This window comes from Drosophila suzukii, chromosome X (genome assembly GCF_043229965.1).
Source record: "Drosophila suzukii chromosome X, CBGP_Dsuzu_IsoJpt1.0, whole genome shotgun sequence".
Classification (NCBI taxonomy): Eukaryota; Metazoa; Arthropoda; class Insecta; order Diptera; family Drosophilidae; genus Drosophila; species Drosophila suzukii.
This window is the reverse complement of record NC_092084.1, coordinates 14,141,221-14,167,254: the sequence shown is the minus strand read 5'-3', so window position 1 is coordinate 14,167,254 and position 26,034 is coordinate 14,141,221. Positions and strand designations below refer to the sequence as shown.

The 26,034-nt window shown below is 39.8% G+C and overlaps 3 protein-coding genes across 6 annotated transcripts in view; 1 reads left to right on the top strand and 2 right to left on the bottom strand.

Moving 5' to 3' along the window:
* Positions 1-3,749: 3,749 nt before the first annotated feature.
* On the bottom strand, positions 3,750-5,465 carry LOC139353395 (uncharacterized). The gene is made up of 2 exons (XM_070997523.1): positions 4,105-5,465; positions 3,750-4,027 (listed from the first exon to the last, which is right to left on the bottom strand). The coding sequence occupies exons 1-2, from the start codon at positions 5,173-5,175 to the stop codon at positions 4,019-4,021; spliced, it is 1,080 nt and encodes a 359-aa protein (XP_070853624.1). The 5' UTR covers positions 5,176-5,465; the 3' UTR covers positions 3,750-4,018.
* A 1,461-nt stretch (positions 5,466-6,926) lies between these two features.
* Positions 6,927-8,016, bottom strand: LOC108019230 (dnaJ protein homolog 1). Of its 4 annotated transcripts, none has more exons than XM_017087029.4 (2): positions 7,900-7,970; positions 6,927-7,835 (listed from the first exon to the last, which is right to left on the bottom strand). In XM_017087029.4, exon 2 carries the CDS (start codon positions 7,829-7,831, stop codon positions 7,001-7,003), a length of 831 nt encoding a protein of 276 aa, XP_016942518.2. In that variant the 5' UTR covers positions 7,832-7,835; positions 7,900-7,970; the 3' UTR covers positions 6,927-7,000. The 4 variants fall into 4 exon arrangements, with proteins under 4 accessions (XP_016942518.2, XP_065723923.2, XP_065723922.2 ...); XM_065867851.2 differs by having other exon boundaries at positions 6,927-7,838; positions 7,900-7,966; XM_065867850.2 differs by having other exon boundaries at positions 6,930-7,853; positions 7,900-7,983.
* Positions 8,017-14,148: 6,132 nt separating this feature from the next.
* Positions 14,149-26,034, top strand: part of X11Lbeta — a 127,692-nt gene continuing 115,806 nt past the window's right edge. Inside the window, exon 1 of the mRNA XM_070997882.1 lies at positions 14,149-16,946. The gene's annotated coding sequence lies outside the window, so the exon portion shown is untranslated. The remainder of the gene's footprint in view (positions 16,947-26,034) is intronic.

Below are 26,034 nucleotides of genomic sequence, written 5' to 3'. Positions count from 1 at the left end.
CGGAAAGCTCTGTACATACAATGCTCCCACAAGAACGACCTGCAAGGGTATATAAACTTCGGCTTGCCGAAGCTAGCTTCCTTGTTAAAGTTAGATTTAAAACTAAATGTTTTTTAGTTGCTCAACTTACTGGATCTGGAGATCGCCGCAGTTGGAGTCATAGTCGGTGGTCTCCGGTGAGTAGCGGTAGTTGTGTCCTCCGCCCGGACCTTCATCACGCTCAAAGTTGCTGTGGAACTCGTACTGGATATCCTGCAGAATGCGTTAACAAAAAACATATATTATGTTATTGCCGTTCTGTTTCACTTTTTATTTGTCTGTTTTATTTTGGCTTAAATTTACACATGTGCTCGCTAGCTCTCTTATATCGCAGTGTGACCGTTCTCCGCTCTTTTCAATATCCTTATCATAATATATTAGCTTAACTTAGTTTTACATTGAATCGGAATATCGGAATTGGTACATAAATGCGGAAGTTAGCATGTGAACGATATTAATACTAAACAGTCATCGGCATACAGCTTATTCTATGAACCTCTCTAATACACTGCTAACAGCTCGGCCATCCTGACAATTAGATCGTCCTCGATCGTGAGTTTCTAGTTTTGTATCTGTACGTATAAGCTAATTAGAATAGTTATGATATATATGTGCACAAAGTTGGTTAGTTATAAATAAATTAGACATAAGTATTAGATTAACATTTTAGGAGTTACTTTCACACTGATTACGCCAATCTGCCCATTTCCGCAACCGACATGCTTCTACAATTCCATCATAGGGAATTTGGCTAATTTGACAATTTTCAATATCACTTACAACATACCTATCGTTTGGCAAAACTTTTTTAACGATGTATGGTCCTTTGTACTTTGGCACAAATTTTTTATTTGTACCAATTGTGGTGTCAATGTTTCGCATTACAACAAAATCGCCTTCTGCGAATTCTACATGATTTTTGTGATTCTTCTGAAAATATTCCTTGCTTCTTTTCTGACACTGTTCAATTTTATCTGAAGAGTTTTTGCGGACATTTACTAAATCACACTGTGGTATATCATTTCTATCATCTAAGTATTCTGTTAATGCGTCAATATTACAACCTCTCTGCTGAACTCCAAATAACAACACTGAGGGTAATTCTTTCGTAGTTGAATGCATTGAATTATTAATGGCATATTCGGCCTTAACTAAGAGTTTGCTCCAATCCTCGTGCTTAATTGGTTCAGTTATCTTGGCTAGCATCGCTTTTACAGTCCTATTTACTCTCTCCACCTGGCCGTTCGCCTGAGGTGACGCAGTTGCTACCTTAACGTGTTCGATATTATTTTCCAATAAAAATTTTGCAAATTCTAATGACGTGAAACATGTCCCTCTATCACTTACGATTCTACGTGGTCGACTGTAATATTGAAAATATTTCGAAAAACAAATGTTAACTTCTTTCGTACTCGTTGAATTTACCGGAAACAATTTAACGAATTTGGTAAATCCATCAATAATTACTAACAAATGTTTCTTTTTCGATATGACTGAGGGCAATGGTCCAAAATGATCTATATGTAATGTATCAAAAGGAATTGGTCGCTTGGGTATATTATGTAGTGTTCGATTATTCGCATGTGTGGGTACCGTAAACATGATACAGTTTAAACAATTTCCAATAAATGCTTCTATTTTAGATTTCATGTTCGGAAACCAATAATGTCTCATTATTTCCTTTAAACATTTCTCTGTACCTAAATGGCATAAATTTTCATGAACTCTTCTAATTATATGGGATTCCATTTCAGCTGGTACATATAACAGTTCAATATCATTCTCACCTAATCTATAAACAATTCCATCATTCAATATAAAGTTCTTCACAATTCCAAGTTCTAATTGTTCTTTCAATTTTACTATAATACTATCCCTATTTTGCGTTATCTGAAGCTGAAGATTAATGTCGTCACTGTCAATTACTGAAACTATTTGATCTTTGTTGTCTCTTCCCTGAATATTCACTACAGGTTCATATTCAAAATTCTCATTTAAGGCTGAAGGGTATCTACTCAATGTATCAACATGTGTCATATATTTTCCACTACGATGCTTAAGGGTATAATTATAATTGGCCAACTCTAAAGCCCATCTGGCAATACTTGAATTAAGGCGTCCTTTTCCTAGACATAATACTACTGCATTACAATCTGTCACTATATTAAATGGAATTCCTTCTAGGTATATTCTAAATTTTCGTAATGAGTAGACTACAGCTAAAGTTTCCAATTTGAAGCTTTCATATCTTGCCTCTAATTTTGTTGCTCTTTGTGAAAAGTAGGCTATTGGGTGGAACTTGCTATCATCCTGTTTTTGCAATAAGATTCCACCAAATCCCTCGCTACTTGCGTCGCAATGCAATTCAGTTTCTCGGTTCGGGTTGTACAAAGATAGTATAGGAAATGAAATTAATTTCTCCCGAAGATATTCAAAAATATTGATGCAATCTTCACTGAGTTCATACTTAGCGCCTACTTTTGTGAGCTCTTGCAATGGTTTCGCTATTTTTGAATATGCCGGAATAAATCTCCTAAAGTACGAAAATAGTCCTAAGCATTTTTGCATTCCGTGGCGATCTTTTGGTATCGGAAGATGTTTAATAGTTGATGTGTGCTCATAATTTGGACTGATTCCTTTTCCACTGAGTGTGTACCCTAAAAATTCAATGCTTTCGTAAGCGAACTGGCATTTACTTACTTTAATTTCCAATCGGTACTCTGCTAAAATTCGTAAAACTCTTCCTACCGTCGTAAAATGTTCATTCAATGTCTTCGAACCTATAGCAATATCGTCGATATAGACTACTACATTTCCTTCGCGAATCAAAGGTTGCAGAATAAAGTTAATAAATCTCATGAATACTGCGGGTGCATTCATGAGTCCGAAAGGCATTCTTGTGTATTCATATTGACCGGAGGGTGTTACAAAAGCTGTATACTGCACTGAACTTTCTGCAACTTTCACTTGGTGGTATCCACTTTTCAAATCTAAAAGTGTGAAATATTTGTTTCCTTCTAATCTTTCTAAGCAGTCATCTATGAGGGGAAGCGGGTATCCATCACGAATGGTTATCTTATTAAGTTGTCTATAGTCTACACACATACGCTTTTCTCCGGATTTTTTCTTAACAAGTACAATAGCGGAACTATAGGGCGAATTGCTTTCTCTTATGAATCCCTTTTTCAATAACTCATCAATTTTTAAATCTACTTCTTTCTTTTCCTGATATGAAAGTCTTCTTGGTACAGATCGCACAGGCTCTTCCGACTTAAGTCTTAGTCTCATTTCATAGCTATGTTGGATAGCTGGGATGTTGGATAAATTTAAGTAATTTAATCTTATTATTTCATTTAGTTCGCACCTATCCTTATCGCTTAACTTCGGGTCAATGTCAATACTTTCATCATCCTTAAATACATCAATACTATATATGTATGGTATGCTATCATTACTATCTATTTTACTCTCATTACATAATTCTTCAAATCTTCTACTGCTTTTCAATGGGTCACTGTCTCGATATGTTTCAATATTCACTAAACTCTTCAATGGTTCACTGTCAATGTTCAATCTTTTCAATGATTCACTGTCTCGATATGCTTCAATATTCACTAAACTCTTCAATGGTTCACTGTCTCGATATGCTTCAATATTCACTAAACTCTTCAATGGTTCACTGTCTCGATATGCTTCAATATTCTTAAATAAATGCAATTCTACAATTTCTTTTACCTTATCCTTAAAAATCAATTTTATTCCAAATTTTTCCAAAAACTTACGTCCTAAAAGAACATTAGTTGCAACATAGTTGTTGGGTACAACAAAAAATGAAATTTCTTCTTCTCTGTTTTGAAAAATAAGTCTAACAAATATTTTCCCGAAAGTTTTAATTTTAAATCCATTAACTCCACAGTAGTCCGTCGGAAACAATACATCGCTAAAGTTACTATAAGGAATCGCAGCGTGCTGAATTAAATTAATGGCGCTTCCCGTATCAAACATGGCAGAAAGTAAGGTTACGTTAGGCTTCTGTTGACAATCAGTGTAAAAATATACTCCTACCTGGTTAACAATCGGAATAAACATATTGTGCCCCTCTTCGTCATCTCGAATCGGCTGGTTGTTGGCTGCGCCCACCATCCGCGGATTAATTGTAGGCTTCTGTTGACAATCCTTCAGCATATGTTGGAGGGATCCACAACGGAAACAGGACCCCTTCTCGCGTTTCGACGCAGTACACGACGAAGCGTAATGCCCATAAGCGGAACAATTATAGCAGCGGATTGTGTTCCGCTCATTTCCAGAACTTTCTGCACGGTGGGAAAAATTGTGCGACTTCTTACTTAGACTTGCATACTTCCGAGCCAACTCTTTCAATTGTCCGATTGTTGTAGCTGTGTACAATAGGGCGATATTGGCTGAACGATCACGAAAACCATCAATGATGAACTGGACTGTCAATTTTTCGTCGATGTTAGCACGCATAGCAATTTCCTCCATAAGAAGTATGTATCCCATAACGGTGTTCTTCGCAGGGTTAAAAATGGTTTCCTTTAACAGCAATACAATATCAGCAGTTGAACTGCCATGACCAAATGTTTCTATAAAGTTTTTCTTAAATTCGTCGTAAGTACTCGATCGGTCAACACGCACAAACAAGTCCGCATCTGTGCCCGGTTTCATAAGCATTCGTACGCAGCGCAATTGAAAATTTTTACACTCATTAACATCTCTGCAGATTCTCTCAAAATCCAAAATCCACTTAAGAGCTTCCTCATTTTCAGTGGCAGAAAACGGGACCACGAGCTGCTTTACCATTCTAATGTCATCTGTCGTCTTGTTGTTGTTTTGCATCAATCCGGCCAATATCTTTTTCTTTTCAGCCACCCTTATGGCGGCGTCAAGCAATGCTTCTTCTTCTTCCAATGTGTGTATGTGTATGTCTTCGCTAGCGGTTCCTTGACTTAGTATATCAATTTTGGCGTCTTCTTCCTCCAATGTGTTTTCCGGGATATCAGCCGCTTCTTGGCAACCGGCATCCAACGCAAGCTTGCGCAATTGCCTTAAAGTTGCACTTGCTGGGAACAAGATTTCATTGGCTTGTAGCCACTCAACAATTTGTTTCTTGTCCATTTCAGAAAAAAAAACTGTGTGTCCTCAGATAACCAGAAATGTAGGCGGGTGTTTAAAAAGGTGTCAATCCCACTTCTGAAGTTGTTATTGCCGTTCTGTTTCACTTTTTATTTGTCTGTTTTATTTTGGCTTAAATTTACACATGTGCTCGCTAGCTCTCTTATATCGCAGTGTGACCGTTCTCCGCTCTTTTCAATATCCTTATCATAATATATTAGCTTAACTTAGTTTTACATTGAATCGGAATATCGGAATTGGTACATAAATGCGGAAGTTAGCATGTGAACGATATTAATACTAAACAGTCATCGGCATACAGCTTATTCTATGAACCTCTCTAATACACTGCTAACAATTATAAAACAACTAAAGTGATTTTAAATGAAATCGTATTAACATTATCTCATTTTGAGAATGCAGTGTTCCGCAAACAATGAATTTATAAATCTATGAAGTACTTATTGTTATCATCTGTTAATGCTCGCATTCCCGAAGCTATTTTATTGGTTATGTTTAGAATATAAAATACTAGCTTGATGTTTTGAAATCCAATTTCGATTTTGACATATTTTTTCATATTTTTCATATTTCTTTGGCCGAAAACAATCATCATCTGGGTACTCACAATGCTGTCCACATCGCTGCCGTTTTCCATGATGGGCTGCTCGTCGGTGGAGGGACACTTGAAGAACTCCTCCAGCACCTTGTGCGTCTCCGAGAACTCGTAGAGGTAATCGAAGGTCGACGATTTCGGGTGCAGGCTCAGCGGACCCGTTGCTGTTGCGGTTCCGGTTCCATTGGCAGTGCTGCCCGCCACTGCTGTCGGTGGTGCCAATGCCAATGCCGGTGGTGCCTGCGGTGGCGTGGCCGCCCGGCTAGCAACCTCGCCGGCAGCGGCTCCAATGGCCAGTCCTAGACCCACGGCCTCCGGAGTGGTCAGGTCGGATATGGTGTTAATCTCGGACACATCGTTGCTGGTGCCCTCCGCGTTGTTGTCGCTGCTCAGCGGCTGTTTGTTGGTGTTCGAGTTGTTACTATGATTTCCTCATCAGACTGGCAAAGTGCTGCTGCTGATGTTTCTGTTGCTGCTGCTGATGGTGTTGCTGCTGTTGCAGCGGAGGAGTGCTACTGCGGGGCTCCCGATTCGGCGGCAAGATGATGCGCTATGATTTCATACTTTTCTTCAATTAAATATATGACTTTCTTATATCATGAGTTTAAGGTGACTTTCAAACGAAACATTAGAATATATAAATATATAGTTTTATAATAGTTATATAAATAACTGATATAAATATATATAAAAGGTCGATATGCGACTGATTTTTCTAGTACATATACAGTTTTGATAAAGCTTAGATCATGAAAAATATTTTTATAAATGTAAATATATGTATTTTACAAGAGCAATTAAAGCTATTTTTAAGAATGTTCAAGACTAGACTGATAATCGTAATCCATATATAGTTTTTTAAGGCGTAGCGTATAAATAATAAATCTTGAAATATCTATTTTAAGCAGCTATTTCAATAAAATAAATATATCTCTCAAAGCCTTGATCATTATAAATAATTGTCAAATAATAAATTATATGTTTTAAAAGTCTTATTTCTATATATGTAAGTCGGATCACTCCGGATCAGACAACTACATATATCCTATAGCTCCTTTCTTTTTTTTATAACTTTCTTTTCGACTGCGAATTCTACAGGGGTACAATCGCTTTATATTTAAGTCGCTATTACCCAGTAATTTATTCAGTACTATAACATATTGTAGCGAACTACTCAAAAGAACTTATCGGAACTTAGGAGTATGTGTTTTATTATTTGAGCAAAGATATAACAGTTTCTGAAACTGTTTCGGGGAACTCGATGATGAAATCTACCACGAGGTCGCCGCGGCACGAGCCGTTCACTTGATGGGGCAGTCCCTGGCCCGGGATGCGGCGAGTGGAGTCCCATCTGATCACCTCGCCTGCGGTGCTGAGGTCCAGCGGCTCCCCTTGGAGCGTCGGCACTTGCAGGTTCACTCCGCTCAGCGCCTGCCTCAGCGATATCCGGGCCGTGAAGTGCAGGTCGCACCCCTCCCGGCGAAAGAAGGGGTGCGGCTTCTCTCGCAGGACAAACACCACATCGCCGGGTCGCCGGTTGGGCACCTCGTCGCCCTCGCCGGGGAAGGTGATCCTGGTACCCGCCTTCCAGCCCGGTCGAATCTCGACTTTGAGCATTTTGGTATGTTGAATCGCCCGGCCGCTGGACGAGAACCTCCGTTGCGAGATCTCAAGGCGCTTAATGAACCCCTTGGCTATTTCCTCCAGAGTGACAAGAAGCACGTGTTCTATCGGCGCATTCTTTGGGATCAGCGGAAAGTCCTCGGTGGCGATGACCTTGGCGAAGGTGGCGAACGGATCACCGTGGAACTGGTAGCTGTCCGGCTGGAGACCCTCCTCGCCCAGAGCGTCGAACAGGTCGCGCTTCTTCTTGTCCGACAGGACCTCGAAGGCCTCGGCCACCTGATTGAAGCGCTCCGCGGCATGGGGGTACTGGTTCATGTCCGGATGGTAGCGCTGTGCCAGCTTGCAGTACTTCACACGGATCTCATAGTCAGTGGCTCCGCGACGGAGGCCCAGCATCTTGTAGAAGTCCTTGCCCATGTTCCTGCTGGTTAAATAGCTACTGAAAAACACCTTGAGCAAAAGGAAGAGTTAAACAAGAGCCTTACCTTTATCCTTTTTCAAAAAGTAATGAGACAAAATTTCCAGATGCGAACTGATTCGGTTGACTCCTAGACATCAAGTGAAAAATTCTTATCATTTTTTTTAATAGGGCACTAAAGCACGTTGACATTTAGTGCTGTTCTATCGATAGATCGCATTTTCCAAAACTTGTAAGTCTAGAGAACTAGTTTATATACAATTTGAAATTTTACTTTTAAATACCAAAGTACATGAACAAAATAAAATAGTTTTACTACGAATTTAGTCGTGATGTTGCTTTTAATTCGGCCCATGCTTAAAACAACAAATTACATGGATATTTCGTTATTAGTCGGATTTGTGTACTTTTGCAGAGGATTACTCTCATTTATTTTGGTATTTAAAAAAATTAGTTCCAAATTATAGATAAACTAGTTCTCTTGACTAAAAAGTTTTGGAAAATGCGATCTATCGATAGAACAGAACAGTGCTCAGCAATGCAGCACCAAATGTCAATTTGCTTTAGTGCCATATAAAAATTATTCACTTGGTTTCTAGAAGTCAACCGAATCAGTTCGTATCTGGAAGAAATTTTGTCTCATTACTTTTTGAAAAAGAATAAAGGTAACGCTCGTGTTTAACTCTTCTCCTATTGCTCAAGGTGTTTACCCACAGCTATTTAACGATGTCGCCCATTAACCACAATATCTTTCGGTTCGTCTGGGCCAACAAAAGGCATTTTTGTGTCTCTCTCCTTATGTTCCTTGTTTCGGGAGCTATTTATATGTGGGACCTGGACAGCTTGATAGCGGAGATGATTGTCGAAGGCTTACCGCTCCAATGGATGGGAAGCTTTTCGTGGAGTAACTGGAGCATCATAATCCTGTTCCTAACCTTACTATCGTTGATGATCCTGGCCGTGTGTAATCAAAGACGTCACCGCGTCATAAACTTGAACCGAGTTGGCAAGGTACGCCGTTAAATGAAAGGGTTACGGTCGTCATCGCTGCGATCCGCCCGCCGCCGCTTCTTCAGATGCTCCTCACCCAGCTCCGAGGTCCGAATTTTGTGGTCTTATATTTTTTGCCATTCGATGTACTTAAATGGAGAAATAATAATACTTTATTTTGGTGTAAAGGTTTATCCAGTTGTGTTTTTAAATAGGGTAATGTGTGGGAGACCCTGCGGAAGAGGCTTCTCTGCTCATTCAGAAAAATCAGGCTTTTGGAAGGTCTAGATTCTACTTATGAACACTAGGATTAGATAAACTCAGGGGAATATGATAATCATTGCTTCGTTAATTTTGATCATATTCATTTTTGATCTCTTACTCCGAATTACGAATTAAATTTGCTTAAAATCAGACTATTATATCACATAAAGTAAAAACACCCCTTAACTCGTGACGATCGCACATCAACTTATAAAAGTTCTGATATCAATTTTGTGACGAAAAATTAAACTAAATTGTTTTCATTCTTGTTAGGGTTAATAAATGTTTATTTTAACCCTCTAGTGCCCAAGACCGCCTCCAGACGGGTAAGGTTAAAAACACCGTTATTTTAGTCTTTTCATTCCTTTTGACTCGGTTTTGCGTTTTTTCTAATTCGGGGAAGTCCAAAAATTAAGTTCGTTGCGTTTGGAATACATACTAGAGCTTGCGCAAGCTGCTGTAGTCATTTGAAGCAGAAAATTTGTGCAACTCGGACGAAATAATTATTTGCAAATTAAGTGCAAAATATAAATATTTTTTTAAAATATTATAAAAAGTTTGTTGCTGGAAAAAAAAATTGTACCGTGTTGCTGATAGTCTCAAGGACTCAAAAAACGAAACCCACACTAAAAATAAGATTTCGTTAGCTTTCTATAGCTTTTATAAGGTATCCCGTCTAGAGGCGGTCTTGGGACAATTCGGGAAAAAAAAATTATAAGGTAAGTTTGAAAGTGGAACAACCTATGACATATTTAAGTACAAATAATTGCTTCAGTAGACATGGAGCGACGACAAGTGAATAAGCTATCAGCTCTTTCCGACGTGGAGATTGAAAAATTTTTAAATTCAATTGATATTGACATTGATACGGACGGAGAAGAAGAATTGGAGGAAGATTTGACTGATGATGCTTGCGAGGCAGCGCGTCCTGTAAATGAGGAAGATGAAGAAGCGATTGAGAAAGTTATACATATGTCGGATTCTACAATATGTTGGCTAGAGAGATTTGTGTAACTTCAAGCGGAAGTCCTACTCCTTTTGCAAAATTGTTGTCACCCTCAAGTTCGATTGCATCCAATTCCCCTCAAGCACAGAAACGCAAACGCAAAGCGCCTGCTGAGCAAAATATTGCTCATGTTAAAGCAAGCACAATAGCTGAATGTGTAGGATCTGTTTGGGCTATAGACCCAAAATCACCGCTTTTCAAAAAGATGTTGTGGCGCCAAACGAACCTAGTCATGGATAAATCTGCAATATCCTTTAATGAGCCTGACCTCGGAGCACTTAAAAATCTGGATACGCCATTCAAGTGTTTTCAATTCTTTTTGAGTGATACTATAATTGAGCATATTACGCAGCAAACAAATTTGTATGCTGCCCAAAAGGATGTCAATACTTCGTTTTCTACAACCAATTTATAAATTCGAAAATTTATTGGCATTTTATTTTTTATGTCAGTTTTTCGCTACCCAAATGTCCGTTCATATTGGGGGGAGTACGCATTTGGAACAATTCAGAACACAAAGTCAAGAAATCGCTTTGAAAAAATACGAGGTAATTTGCATTTTAATGATAATAGTAAGTTGCCCTCCAAGGATTCTACCGACCACGATCCTTTATACAAAATACGGCCACTCGTGAATCACTTCAATGAGAAGTTTCAGTCAGTTCCGATGCGCCAACGCTTATCTGTGGATGAACAAATGTGTGCAACGAAGATGAAGACCTTTCTTAGACAATATTTACCAGACAAACCACACAAATGGGGAGTGAAATTCTTCAATTTGTGTGACTCTTCTGGCTTTTGCTATAATTTCGAGATATATTGTGGAGCAGGTGACAACGTTGTTCAAACTGGCTCACCAGATCTTGGTGCGGCAGCAAATGTAGTTTTTCGATTGTCACGCAATGTTCCGGATTTCAAAAACCAGATTGTCTACTTTGACAATTATTATACTTCTTTGCCGCTTCTTGTATATCTCAAGTCCCGGGGAATATTTTCTTTGGGAACTATTCGCTCGAATCGCATTCCAAATTGTAAGCTGCCATCTGACAGCGACCTCAAGAAACAAGTGCGTGGATATTCTACAGAATTTTGTGGATCTGTATCAGGAGTCGAACTGTCTTTGACGATTTAGAAGGACAATAAGGCAGTACGACTTGCTTCGACTTACGCGGGCACAAAGCCTTTCCTGAATGAAACGAATTCAAAAGATCAGGTTTCACGTTTTGTTCGTTCCGAAAAAAAGTACGTTGACATAAATTGCCCAAATGTAAATGTTATTGGTCGATATAAAATTCCCGTAAAGAGCAACAAGTATAAAAATCGACTATTTACACATATGCTTGATTTAGCCATGGTAAACGCTTAAATTTTGTTCCACCGAACAAACCAGCCGGACGCTAATAACACAAAATACCAATTGCCAAACTTCCGGTCAGAGGTTGCAAATGTGCTTTGCATGCTACAAACTCCTTATCTGCCAAAAGGACCCGGGCGCCCGCGACAAGTTGATGGAAAGGAAAATAAATGCACAGAGAAGAAAACTTTCCTTCCGATTAATGATGTACGTTATGATAAAGTCGAGCATTTTCCAATGTTTTTATCACGCGCTGACAAAAAAACCTGTAAGCTTCCTGGTTGTACATCGGAAACTCAAATTGTCTGCCGCAAATGTAATATAAACCTGTGCTTTTCCCAGAAAAAAGACTGTTTCTATGATTTTCATCACAAATAAGTAATCAAACTTTTTGTACCCAAATATTTGAAGCTTTGTGAATTTAAGTAACTTTAGTTTTAATTGTTGTTTTATTTGTTTTTGGAGCCTTTCTTTAAGTAATTTATAATAAAACGTGTAAACAAAAGAATTGATTACCTAATTTTTTGTTGGCCTACCTTCCCAAAGCCGCCTCTAGGCGGTCCAAGGATATAGTCCCATAAAACTCGATCCATGCAAAAGTAAAAGTTTTTCTAAAACAAACATTCTTTTTTGATACATAATGAATCCAAAAATAATTTTTTTTTTGGAAAAGAAAATTTGGGCACTAGAGGGTTAATTAACCGTCCGTTTCTTTATAAATGGCCAGAAACGGCAACGCTGAGGAATATATTGTGGTGAGTTAAATCTTAAGCGGAAGCTTTGCATTTTTGGCTTAACCTGGGCGGCAAGCTTCGCGCCACATAAATGTTGTATGTAATAAAAGCCTAAACCTTTCAATCAATTACAAGGGTGGCTAAAAAAACGTACAACTTATGTTTAACTGCGGTTCAGCAGATTATTTTATACAAAGCTTTAGAGGAATAGTGCTGGGATCGTGTAAATGAATATACAAAGCTCTACTGGCGCCCTCTGTCTGCCACAGAGGGCGGTTTCCTGTGCACCCCTGCAACCAGCTGACCAATTCGTGGGGGTGGCTTCCGATACCGATAGCTGCGCCTGCGCAAGGGTGGCTCTCTCTTCTCTTGCTCGTTTCGGGGCGCTCCCTCTCTCGTGTACTGTTATTCTCCCGCCTGCGAGGCGAACACGTTGCAAATGTCAAAGGCATGACTTCAGAGTGACGGGGTCTTCAGTTTCAGTTTCAGTGTGTTCTCTGACTTTGGAGCACTTCGTTACCCCCATACGGTGCGCACACCAACACGTCAAAAACGGCATGAATACAGTTATACGATAATAAACAAGACCGATAGCACTGAAAGTCAAACTGAAATTGTGCAAAAATCGTGACACTTTCGCGAGTGTGGAAAATGACAAAGAGATTAACTTTCATATTTTTTTTGCGAATTTTTTCTTTGATAATTAAAGTCTGAAATTAAATTTCCTCAAAAAAAAAGTCTGCGGCCCATAAACGCGCGCGTGTTCGCCTGATTTGCCAGTGTGTTGGTGGGTGTGCCTGTGTGTGTTGTGGCTCTGTGTGTGTGTGTGTGTTTCCCCCTGTGTGTGTGGCTGAGAGAGTGCTTATTATGTAAAGTGCTCGTCTTATTGACATTTGACAGTGGGTTGCGCTGATTTCCAAACCGATTGCCTTTGACCAACTGCCAAAAAAATGGGAAGCTTCAATTTGCTAATTAATAGAGTGCGTCCGCACTTAAGTATGCTCCACAGTTTACTGCACGCACACACTTGCACAAGCGTGTCGTGTCGTGTGCGTCGATTGTAGCAACATGTCTTTGCCAATCGCACTTTTCCATGCAATCAGCCAGAGAGATAGAGCGAGATATAAAGAGAGAGAGAGTGCAAGAGAGCACTCACAATTTATAAAATTTTATTATTTTTACTCCCCCCGTCGCCCTCAGCACCCTCGTCACCGCCCAATCGCTCTTTTGCCCTTCGAAATGTCAAAATATTGCAGACTTTTGTCTGCTCTGCACAACATTGCCAGTCCAAAATACAATTTTCCCTCGTTAGTCACATGTTTTTCCTGACAGCTTGTCAAAGGGAGAAAAAATGCTAAGGTATCGGATGCGTTATTGATACAAATATCTACACTTTTCACCAAAGGCTACCCGAAAACCGTTGATATAGGCCCAAATTAATTGTAGATACTTTTTTAGTTCCTGCAGCCCAATTGACATTGCCAGGCTAGATTTGAAAGCCAATTCAAATTGACCGCCACTTGTCGCGTTCCCCACATGCGCCACTTCTCTCTCTCTTCCTCTCTCGTCCTTTTGCTGTGGACTCTCTTGGCAGTTAACATGTGTAACTTCTGTTAACTTTGACAGCTTAACACTTATCTCCTGTCATAATAATTGAAACATCGAATATGTCATTTTCATTAAAGCACTACATCTAAAAACGCTGAGGTATTTCCAACATAATTTTTTAGTTGAAATTTGAAATAAGCTTTGGAAAGCATTTACTTTAACTTTCAAAATTTCAATTTTATTCCTACTTATGGTGAGCTCAAAATAAAATTTGTTTTAAATCTTTATATGTTTGAAATTTGGAAATCAACAGCTTATTAGTTACAACACTCAAAAATTAAGATGTTAAATAGTATTAATATATGTTAAAAGGGGTTCTCAAACACTATGTTTTTCAGTCAAGGGTTAACCAAGGGTTAACATTGCGCCAACATAGTCACTGTTTAACAGCGCATAACGGGACTGCCTCTCTCTCTCTCTCTCCCTGTGTGTCTCTCCCTCTCTCCTTTGTCGTGCTCAGTTGGTCGGCGGAAGCGTGCTCGTCCTGTTTGGCTTGGTTTAGTTTTAGTCCTTCTTCGAACGCGCTGCCGACGAGTCACGAGTTCGCAAGACGTACGCAGGGATTCCGACTTCCCACTCTACCAGTCACATACTTTTTTTTCCAGTGTTTCTTGCTCCCAGTTGAGAGCGTGTGTGAGTTTGCGTGTGTGTGCCTGTTTGTGTGTGTGTGTTTGATGAGCGTGGAAACAGAAGGAAGAGGAAGAAATAACACAAACACACGCTCAATACTCAGTATAGTACTCTACAACTACAACTACTGGCCATTTGCATGTGATGTGAAGCGAACTGCTTACAGCTGTTCGATTGCAACTCTGCGCGATCTCCGTTTCCGGTTTTGAGTTGTCATTTTGAACCGCTAACCGTTAATTGCTATCCGTTAACCGTTAACCGATTTGCCGTCCTGTGAGCCTGTCATTCTGACAGTTTGTGTGTGTGTGGTTGTGTGCGTGTGTTTATTTTGTCTTTGCTTAATTTCTCGTGTAGTTTTTTTTTTTTTGTGTTTTTGGTTTTGCCTGGCAAGTGCTATTGCTCTCTCGCTCTGAGTCAGCAGCGCCTGTCAAGCGGAGGGTTGTTTTTTTCCTGCCCTGCCGCTCCGCTCCCCACCCCGCCATCCCATCCCTCCCGCCATCAAAACTTCACTTCAACCACTTGCCGTCGCCGTCGACGTCATCGCAGCCATACAACAAACCACCGAGACACCACCCCCCCCGAAACCCAAACCCAAACCCATTTCCATTTCCATTCCCATCCCCATTCCACCCTCCAGTGTCATTGGCACTCGCTTACAGTTTTATTCAGTTTGCCTTTAAGTTGTGCGTTGACTGCGTAAAATGAACATAAAGAAAGAAAAAAAAAACATTTAAGATGGTACAAAACCAAACCAATGGGGCTTGGCAAATCAGTTGGCGATAATTGTCCATGCTTTTGCCAATATAGAATACAAAAAACAACATAGAAAGCCAGCCCACACCAAGACAATAATACATAAGTGAACTGAGAACCGAGAACCGAGTATTGCGAACCGCTGAAAAACGTTGCACCCACCACCGCCTCACGCTCACCGCCTCACCGCTCGCCCGCTAGTTTAAAGCTAATGCCACCGCCCACCACCACTAGAACTACTACTTCCACCACAACCACTAGTACCACCACAACCAAGAATTAAGAACCAAGAACCATGAACCACAACCACCAACTACCAGCCTCGACCTGAACCACTTCGCAATAAATACCAAAAAAAAAAAAAAAAGAAAGTAATCTGAAAAGAAAGAAAGAAAGGCAGAGCCCAGATTCCGAGTCCACTTGTCCAAAATGTCGTCAGTTGAAAAATGTGAGCTCCACCAAAAAAAAAAAAAATGCATTACTAGATGTTCGTTCCCGTAATATGTGCATACATATAGCATCCCCCCTAGAACCTCTAGCTATAGCTCTACCTCCTCGAAGAACCTCCAAATTCGTAGCGTCCACTCTCTCTATCCCAAAACAACTAAGTTACTAACTAGCTACCCACCTTAACACTCCCCGATTTGTCTTGCCATGTTTGCCACTTTAGATCTAGACTCTTGACTACAACAACTATATAAACCCAAACCACATTCCCCTCTTTTCTGTTCTGTTCCATATTACCAAATACAATACTAAGTATTACTTATACTATATCGGTCTGCCTCTCTCGCTCTCTCTCACTATCTCTCCCTCACTCTGTCTTTCTTGTTCTGTCTAGTTAACATGCCTTGAACTTTTACCCACTCTTCTAACTTCTCCTGTTAAACAAATAAAAACTTTCCCACTCAAGTCTTTGGAAATTGGGAAGACCGACTGAGAAAAGCATCTGAAAAGTGAAGTTCTCAAGATGGTTCCTGTGCGTTGGCACTCGTAAAAACTTCCCCACTGATTGGCTGGAGTTCCGATACTGTAAATAAGACCCCGTACCCCAAAAAAAACAATTTCCCCAAACCCCAAACACTTTTAACCTTTCGATTGCCTGCTTCTTCTAATACAACCTGCATGCCCGAGAAATCATCAGCTTCTTCTACTGGTTATCGATTTATCATTTGAGAATGCAACACATCCACACACAGACGATGTCGATTGGTTCGATCGGATGGGATCAGAAGTATATATAAAAATTACAAGCCACACACACACACTATATTGTACGTTAGCCAAGTAAAGTTACATAATTTCCGTTCCGTTCCGTTTCGTTCCTCGTTCGTTTCTCGTAGTTCCCCAGTTCGTTTGATGCGTTCCGTTCCTTCGTTCGTTCGTTGTGTTTGCCAAGTTCAATTTTGTTGTACTCGAATTCCCAACTGGCCAAGAACCAGATAGTCGGAATTCGGAATTGGCAAGCCAGCAAAAGCCAAAACTGAACAGAAACCAAACAACAACAGCTACCAGACAAACAAACAAACAAACAAACAGCAAAATAAATCGAAACCTTAACCCAATCTAAATATATATGTATACATCCAAACCTAAAGTGTGTCTAATCACCAATTCTTAATGTAAAATTCTCTTTAAACTAAATAATCCAAACACGAATCACACAAACCAAAAACCAAAATCTAAACCAAATAATCGAATCGAAATTGAAATCGAAATCGCAGACCCAGGCAGAACTCGCATTGACCACCAAGCATATGAGCTTGTGGCTAAAGGTAAGCTATGAATAGTCAATATTTTAATGTTTATTTGTGAGCGGAAATCCGGAAAATATAGAGATTAGCACTTTCATTTCGGTGTGCGGCTTATATAGGTATCTGTTGCGTTCTACAATGTACAAATAAAGTGTTTAGCTTAAATTATAAGCCATAAATGAAAGGAATTGTTTGTTATTCAATTAAGCAACGATATCAAAATTAATTGGTTTTGTATCGTAAAACCTTAAGTCTCTTAGAACATTTTGATTGATAGCAAGTTGAAAAACCATAACCAGGAAACTTATATTCCAAAGAGTTACAAAATATCATATTAATAATTTAGATTACGTCGAAGAAACAGAGAGAAACAGGGCTTTATTAACCATATATTTAAGCCTTATTATCTTGTTCCTCTGTCAAACAAAATCCCGATATCTATAGTTTTTATTGTCACTGCATAATGAACCGTACTGTTGTGAATAAGCCATGAATATTTTCCCCTTGCTGGCATAAATAAACCCTTAAAGCCTGTCATTATATTGGTGCCGCAGTCGGTTTGGGAAATCCCGACTTGGATGGCCCAAGGGAAATTCCCTCTAAATTATTATCTTCGGCCCCTTCCTGGATCCGCATTGATTTGTCGCATGTCCGGATGTTGTCGGCCCTGCCCCCACATCTTGCCACATGCAACTATTCATTTTCAATTATCCTGTTAAATTAATGCCTTCTACTTGTACCCGTCTGCCCCCCCTTTCTCCAAACTCGACTTCCTTTCCAGCCTTTCCAGCGCATCCCCACATGTCCTTTGTCTGCGGCATGAATCAGCTATCTGTGAAAAGTTTGTTTTTTCGCCCCCTTTTGTTGCTGGCGACAAATTCAACGGCAGACGGCGGCTTGGCTCTAAAATATTGGTTATTAGCATAGCCAGGGGGTGTACATGGGGTTATTCTACGGGTATATGTGTAGGGTTTGGGGGCTCGGGGGCTTGCACTGGAAGCTGACAAAGCAGCCAACGCTTTTTGTTGCCTACTTTTTGGGGTCAGGGACTTGTTTTGTCAGCCTGAGCGAGGCGAGAGCGCCTAGCAAATTGGCAGACTCACACACACACACACACACACACACACACAGAGAATCGAGTGGGGATGGGCACTCTGTATAGATAGAACCCGCTTATACATCTATTTATCCGCTACCCACAAGTTTTTCATCCCCATTCTCCGGCGACCGCTGCATCTTTTGTATTGTGAATCATAGCCAAATGCATTCGACGCCACGGCATCATGGCCAATGGGGCTGACAATGCACAAAGAGCCAGAGGAAAGATAAGTGGGTGTCTACCCAGAACCACCCATCACCCATCACCCATTAGCCATCAGCCCGCCCGGTTGCTGTCGTCATCGCTCTCTCATCATCATTGGCGTCATCATCCTATCCTTACCATCCTGGCCATCCTATATCCCCCTTCTCCTCGTCTCCTTCCCCGACATCTCCGGCTTTTGTTCGATCCATTCAGTTCAGCGAGAGCTAATTTAGCGTTAATCGAAGTGTATTTACACTAGCCTTCCACTCCGCCCATCCCATCCTGAACTCCACTCTGATTGCATTAGCTTGAAGGCTGCATTGGCTTGTCACTAATTAGTTTTCAATCCCTCAACTTCATTCCCGATTTGCCGACACCCGGCCAAAAAAAAAATGAAGAAAAAGTGCAACCAACCCATTTCTTTTCTTTGACTTGACAGTAAATGACTTATTGGGGTTACAGCTAATAGGAAGTCATTGCCCTCAAAAAAAAAGTAAGGAAAATCGTGCTTCAGAAAACTATTTCATGGGCACATGTCTCTATTAGTAACCGAATGATTGACAGATTGACAAACGCAAACAACATATAAAAGCCGTTAATTTCATTCCCCCTACCCAGTTGGCTTAAAAGGATGTAAAAAAGATTACAAATTTCAGGCTATATTAGAACTATTTTACTCACAAATAATCCATATCTTAACATGATGTACGCCTCTGGGAATTTTGAAATCTGATGATTTAATATAACTTTGTTTTTTGATTTTCAAAAAAAACCTCTTCATCGTACTCGGTTAAATTATATTAAATTTTACAAAATTGTCATTCATTTTAGAATCCGATTGTGGTGTCAATGAACAAATACAAATCCTTTGTGACTTTGACCGAGTACTTTAACAATGAGCACTGCAGCTGTGGATAAATGCTAATTCTGTGGAATAAATTCCGATCTCTTTGAGTTGTCAGTCAGCCCATCAAGATTTCCCTTCAACGACTGCAATTCCCTACTTTACCAAAGGCTTTTGATAGTTTCGAGTGTCGGAATTGGCTTGTTCACTATCCGATAATCCCGGTTGTTTAGCAACAAAACGATTCCGAGTCGATGTCCCAAAGCAATTCAAAGTGACTGAGCAGCTTGGGCCAATCTGATGCGCTTCAAGCGTCTCTATTTCGACAGTCGCAGTCCTCATTAATTGACCACAACAGCTGCCGGGCTGAACTTGAGTTTCCTTGGTAATTGGAGCACTTCTTCTGCTGCTCCAGCTGCCGTTTCCATTTCCATTCTGCACTCGGTACTCGGCACTCGACTGTGGAAGCCTCCGTTGTTACAATCCAAGGAGCGGGGTATTAGAATTATGACTGGCAGGGAGAAACGCTCCATTTGCTTGGGCCCTCGGTTTTAACGTGGTGCACTGCGAGAAAAATGATATCAGTTTTCAAAGACAAGTTTTTTCACGCGTTTTTGACGACTTCTAATCGTATACTGTGCGTGTGTCCACAGAGTGCGGACGTGGATAATATTGAATGCTAACAGCACACTTTGTATAAGGCAATAACAACCATAAATGTTGCTGTCAGAAACCACAAAAAATCATTATGACATTATTTTAGGTGCTGAAAAGTATGCAGTAAATACATCATAGCCTTCCATGTGAATGAATTCAATGTACTTAATATTTTGTAGCATATTTTTAGATACCTCAAATTATGTTTAACAGTGATCACAAGCCCTATTATGATTACAAATGTTTAGATTTCCACAAAAAATTATTATGACATACAAATTTTATTTTAGCTGCTGAAAAGTATGCAGTAAATACATCATAGCCTTCCATGTGAATGAATTCAGTGTACTTCTGAACTAAAAATATTTTACAGCATACTTTTAGGTACCTCAAATGATGTTTAAAAGTGATTACAAGCCCCAGCATGATTACATTTATATAAAAATGTTTAGATTTCGACATGAGTGGGTAAATAAAATGTTGTTAATTACATAGTTACATCTAATTTTTGCCACCATTGAAAACCCGCTTTGTACTTAACTCTCAAGAGCTTTAACATTAACTTTTTTATTTAATGAAATCTCTTTGAAGTACCAAAATGTCAAGTTGAAATTTCATAGATAAGGGCTATTCTTGATGCAAAAAACCAAACGCTTTTTGCTGTGTTTGGGCTTGAACCACTTTGTTCGCTTCCGTCTAACGTTTTCTCGTTTTTTCCGTTTTTTCCCCAAGCCTGTGTGAGTGTGCGTGCGAAAGCCGGATGTTGGCATATGGCTCGACGCATCTGTGAGTGGAAAAACGTTGCGCATACGGCCCGTGTGCCGAGATGCAGTTATGTGTGTGTGTGTGTGTGAGTGTGTGTGCTTAACTAATATGCAATGAACGTCGCTTCGACACGTTGCAATTGTCGCCCCTCATCGTTGTTGTTCCTGCCTGTGTTTGTGTTTCTGTTGCTGCCCCTGTTGTGGGTCCTGTTCCTGCCATTGTTGTCCTTATTGTTCGCCACATTTGTATGGCGATTTCCACAACTTGCACTCCAGAATGGGCTGGCGCAATAAATGTTTGCTGTGGCCAAATATTGGGCTAGATGCTGGGCCGATGGCCTTGTGTTCGGCAAATGGCAAGTACAAAATAGTAAAAACAGCGCACGAAATGGGACATATCCTGTGCCCCGGAAGCACCGAAGTGGAACATACACTCAAGGAGTGCCATCAATTCGATGCGATAAAAGCTGGGAATTGCATTTGAGAGGGAGTTTCGATTTCCCAATATTTAAGAAAATATTTAAAGCTGTCTTAAAAGAGTATAGGTATTTTATTATATTAAAGTATAAGCCGTTTAAATACAGACAATCATGTAATTCTTAAAAAACTTTCACATTGCAACTCCTATTTGATAACGGATTTCGAATTCTTCGGTAATCTTTGTATGGGGATACCTCGAAAGACCGAATTTACGCATAGCCCCTGAAATGAGTCCGCAGCTATATTGCTGCATTTGTGATCGCAGAGCCATTCAACCCGCATTCGAGGATAAAAGTCCTGCTAAGCCAGGCAACGGCTACGAGTCCTGCGCCTTTTTGCGAGCTTGTGTCCTGTGCGTGTGCGACAGGTAAGTGAATTTATGTTGCACACGCTATGCGAAACATGCCACTGCATCTGGCCATAAAAACGTGACAGAAACAACAACAGCGACGGGAGCAGCCAGAGCAAATAAGGAGCCATGCCCCAGGGCTGCGAACATCCTCGCACATCCTGCCACATCCTGGCAGCAATGTCGCCTCCTTGCTGGTCACACAAAACTTTCATCGTTCGCAACCGAGGCGAGCCAGAAATATTATTTATTGAGGCGAATCCTCTGCCTACCTGGATGTGCTCGCCCGGCTGCATTATACCCATTTCCACTGCACTTCGGTCATTTGGTTTGCCATTTCGCTTGCTCGTTTATACACTCAGAGAAAAGTTACAGTGACTTCAAAAATACCAATACACATTTAAAAAATTGCTTGGGATTTTAAAGCATGCTAAATTAAAATTCATTCGTTTTAATAAATGCTCTGGCTCAAAACACCTATCCTGGTATTTTTTCTTCACTTATGTACTCTACATAAATGTAATATGGTATTCAGTTCCTAGGACAAACCTACACTAGAGTAGGAATACTTGGTAAGAATATGAAAGGCAAGCTTTTTTGGTTTACACATAGAAAATTCTGACGTTCTCATCTGAGTCTATAATGTTTTTAAAAATAGAAGTTGAAAATGTTTTCATTTTTCTCGAATCAAGTCTGTGTGCTTCTCAACAAATAAACTATTAGTCCAGTCATTAGTGTATACTTATCAAAAAGTTGTTAAATAAAATCAATTTAACCTTTTTCTTCTCACCATTTCGTTCTAACATTGAAAACATTTATACCAAAATGTACTTACACGGCTTTTAAGAACGAATGTTCTTAATTCAAGAACAATGTACTTAAAAATTTCCCTCTGTGAAGGTTTTGCATTAATTGTTCAAGTTTACACAGCCGTTTTATATATAAACAAGGTAAAAATTCTTAATGTAAAATTGACAATACTCAAATTACAATTAATAGTAAGCACTAGACACTTTTTTTTCAGTGCATTCGCCACTTGCAGTGTGTCTGTTCGGCTCGCAGCGCGCCACGCATATAAATCGTTCAAATTGAGCGGGGTGCACTGAGCACCGTGCCCCGTGCAGCATATTCATGGCCACAATGGCCACATGCAACCGAAGGGGGAATAAAAGTTTATGCGACTTTGCAAGTTGTGAAATTAGATAGAAATGGCGAGTTATCCCCGCCACCCCTTAAATCAGTTTGAGAACAATTCGGGCTCACAAAAAGTTAAGTAAACCCCTGGCCAGGGTCTTTAAATCGAGTTCTGCAGCCGGCCTTTCACTTATGATTTCCAATCAGTTCTGGCCGATAGCCCTCCGTCCCCCGTAGCTTGGACCCAAAATTATATTACATGGCCGAAAGTAAAGTTTACCACTCATGTGTGTCGGTGAGGGTACTACAATATATATATATGTATATATGTTTATGTACACATATCCTTCCCTGACCCACACAAGTCATTGATTTTTCGGGGCTCTCAATTGACTTGCTGCCGTCCTTCAAGTTACGTCCTCTCTGGTATTACGCTCAAATTACTTTTTATTCTACACTCCCCACGTTCGGCCGTTCGAAAAACATTGTTGTCTTGTAGGCTAGATAGAAGGTATTGGGTATTGTTTTTCCTGAGGCGCTCAAGGATATCAAATGTTTAGCCACGCGTCACACATGACAGCGCCAGGACACACGGGACAAAGGGCTGGCAAAGGATTGGGATGGGATTTCGGAATGGGCATGGAAATGACCGGTCCTTGCGGTGTGACTCACCCACACCCAAACACGCAAGACCTGAAACTGAAACCGAATCCAAAACCGGCATACTGCTATTGCACCACCAACCGAACCACCAAAAGCAACGACCACCTGCCAGGATGTGCCTCGATTTGCATTTGCAGGATATGCACTGAATGTCTGCCTGCAGAAATGTCACTTTAGTAATCACTTTGAAGCAAAAAAAAAGGCTTAAGTCTCTGCGGCTATGTACATTTGTGTTCAAAATAATAGGGAACTATTAAAGCTGACTCATTCGTTGCCTTTTATATTTATTCGTATTCATATAAAAATAATGAAAACAAATTTTAAACAAGGAAGCTAGCTTCGGCAAGCTGAAGTTTATATACCCTTGCAGGTCGTTCCTATGAAACAAATTTATACACGGAGCTTTCCGCTTTTTAGAAAATTAAAAAACAATCTCAAAAATATTCAGATAATGTTACATTTCAATTCTCTAGCGTACACGTTTTGCCGAAAACAAAATATGAAGAATTTTTTATTATTTCGACATTCACTTTGCGATCCTTTCTATGGCAACTATTTGATATAGTAATGCGACTTTAATCAAATTTAATTCGTAATTATGAAATATTAAAAAAATCTATATACCGGAGAAGAGAATATGATCAAAATTAAGGAAGCCTTAATTATCATACTCTCCGAGGTTATCTAATCCTAGTCTTCAAATGTAGAATGCAATCCTTCTTCCAAAGAGTCTGGTTTTTCTGCATGGTCAGATTAGCTTCTTTCGCTGGGTCTCCCCTACATTACCCCTTTAAAAACACAACTGGAATTACCTTTACAGCAAAATTAAGTATCATTATTTCTCTATGTAAGTACATCGAATTGATGCAGATGACGGGCAACAAGATCAGGACCTCGGAGCTGGTGGAGGATCATCGGAAGAAGCGGCGACGGGCGGATCGCAGCGATGACGACCGTAATCCTTTCATTTAACGGCGTACCCTGCCAACGCGGTTTAAGTTTATGACGCGGTGGCGTCTTTGATTAAAGACGGCTAGGACCATAAACCCTAGTATGGTTAGGAACAGGACTATGATGCTCCAGTGACTCCACGCAAAGCTTCCCATCCATTGGAGCGGTAAGCCTTCGACTATCATTTCCGCTACCAAGGAATCCAGGTCCCAGAAGTAGATAGCTCCCGAAACAAGGAACATAAGGAGAGAGACACAAATATTTCGTTTGTTGGCCCAAACAAACCGAAAGATATTGTTGTTAATGGGCGACATCGTTAAATAGCTGTGGGAAAACATCTTGAGCAAAAGGAAAATAGTTAAACACGAGCGTTACCTTTCTTTGTTCTTTAAGATGTGACAAAATTTCTTGCAGATGCGAACTGATTCTGTTGAATTCTAGAAACCAAGTGAAAATTTTTTATACGACACCAAAGCACATTGACATTTAGTGCTGCGTTGCTGAGCACTGTTCTCTTCTATCGATAGATCGCATTTTCCAAAACTTTTAAGTCAAGAGAACTAGTTCATCTACAATTTGGAATTGTATATTTTAAATACCAAAATACATGAACAAAATAAAATAGTTGCATTACGAATTTAATGGTGACGTTGCAATTAATTTAGCCCATGCATAAAAGAACAAATTACATGGATATTCGTAATTAGTCCTGTTTTTCTCAAATTGGATTCTTTATTCTGAAATATTATAAAAATGTAGTATGTTTAAAAACAACGAGGCTATAATTATCATATTCTCTTGAGGTTCTCTAAATCCTTGGTAGGAAAAAAATAGTTTTATTACAAATTTAATTGTGATGTTGCTATTAATTTGTCCAAATTACATGGATATTTCGTAATAAGTCAGATTTGTATACACAGTGTAAAGTGATTTTTTTCATGAATTTTGGTATTTTAAAAATACAATTTCAAAATGTAGATGAACTAGTTCTCTGGAATTAAAAGTTTTGGAAAATGCGATATATCGATAGAACAGAACAGTGCTCAGCAACGCAGCACTAAATGTCAATGTGCTTTGGTGTCGTATAAAAAATTTTCACTTGGTTTCTAGAACTCAACAGAATCAGTTTGCATAAATTTTATCACATCACTTTTTAAAGAACAAAGAAAGGTAACGCTCGTGTTTAACTATTTTCCTTTTGCTCAAGGTGTTATTCCACAGCTATTTAACCATGAACAACGACATCTTTCGGTTTGTTTTTGCCAACAAGCGGCATTTTTGTGTCTCTCTCCTTATGTTCCTTGTTTCGGGAGCTATTTATATGTGGGACCTGGATAGCTTGATAGCGGAAATGATAGTCGAAGGCTTACCGCTCCAATGGATGGGAAGCTTTTCCTGGAGTAACTGGAGCATCATAATCCTGTTCCTAATCATACTAGCGCTTATGGTTGTGGCCGTGTTCAATCAAAGACGCCACCGCGTCATAAACTTGAACCGCGTTGGCAGGGTACGCCGTTAAATGTCGTCATCGCAGCGATCCGCCCGGCGCCGCTTCTTCAGATGCTCCTCACCCAGCTCCGAGGTCCTGATCTTGTTGCCCGTCATCTGCTGCTATTCGATGTACTAACATGGAGACATAATTATACTTAATTTTGCTGTAAAGATTTATCCAGTTGTTGTGTTTTTAAATGGGGTAATGTAAAGGAGACCCAGCGGATGACGCTTCTCTTACCATTCAGTAAAATCAGACTCTGGAAGGATTGCTTTCTACCTATCAACACTAGGATTAGATAAACTCAGGGGAATATGATAATTATTGCTTCATTAATTCATATTCTCTTCTCCGCTATATAGCATTTTGTTAAAATTTCAGAATTACGAGGTCAATTTGATTAAAGTCAGACTACTATATCATATAGCTGCCAAAAATTGTTATACTATATTTTGTTGTTGGCAAAACTTAT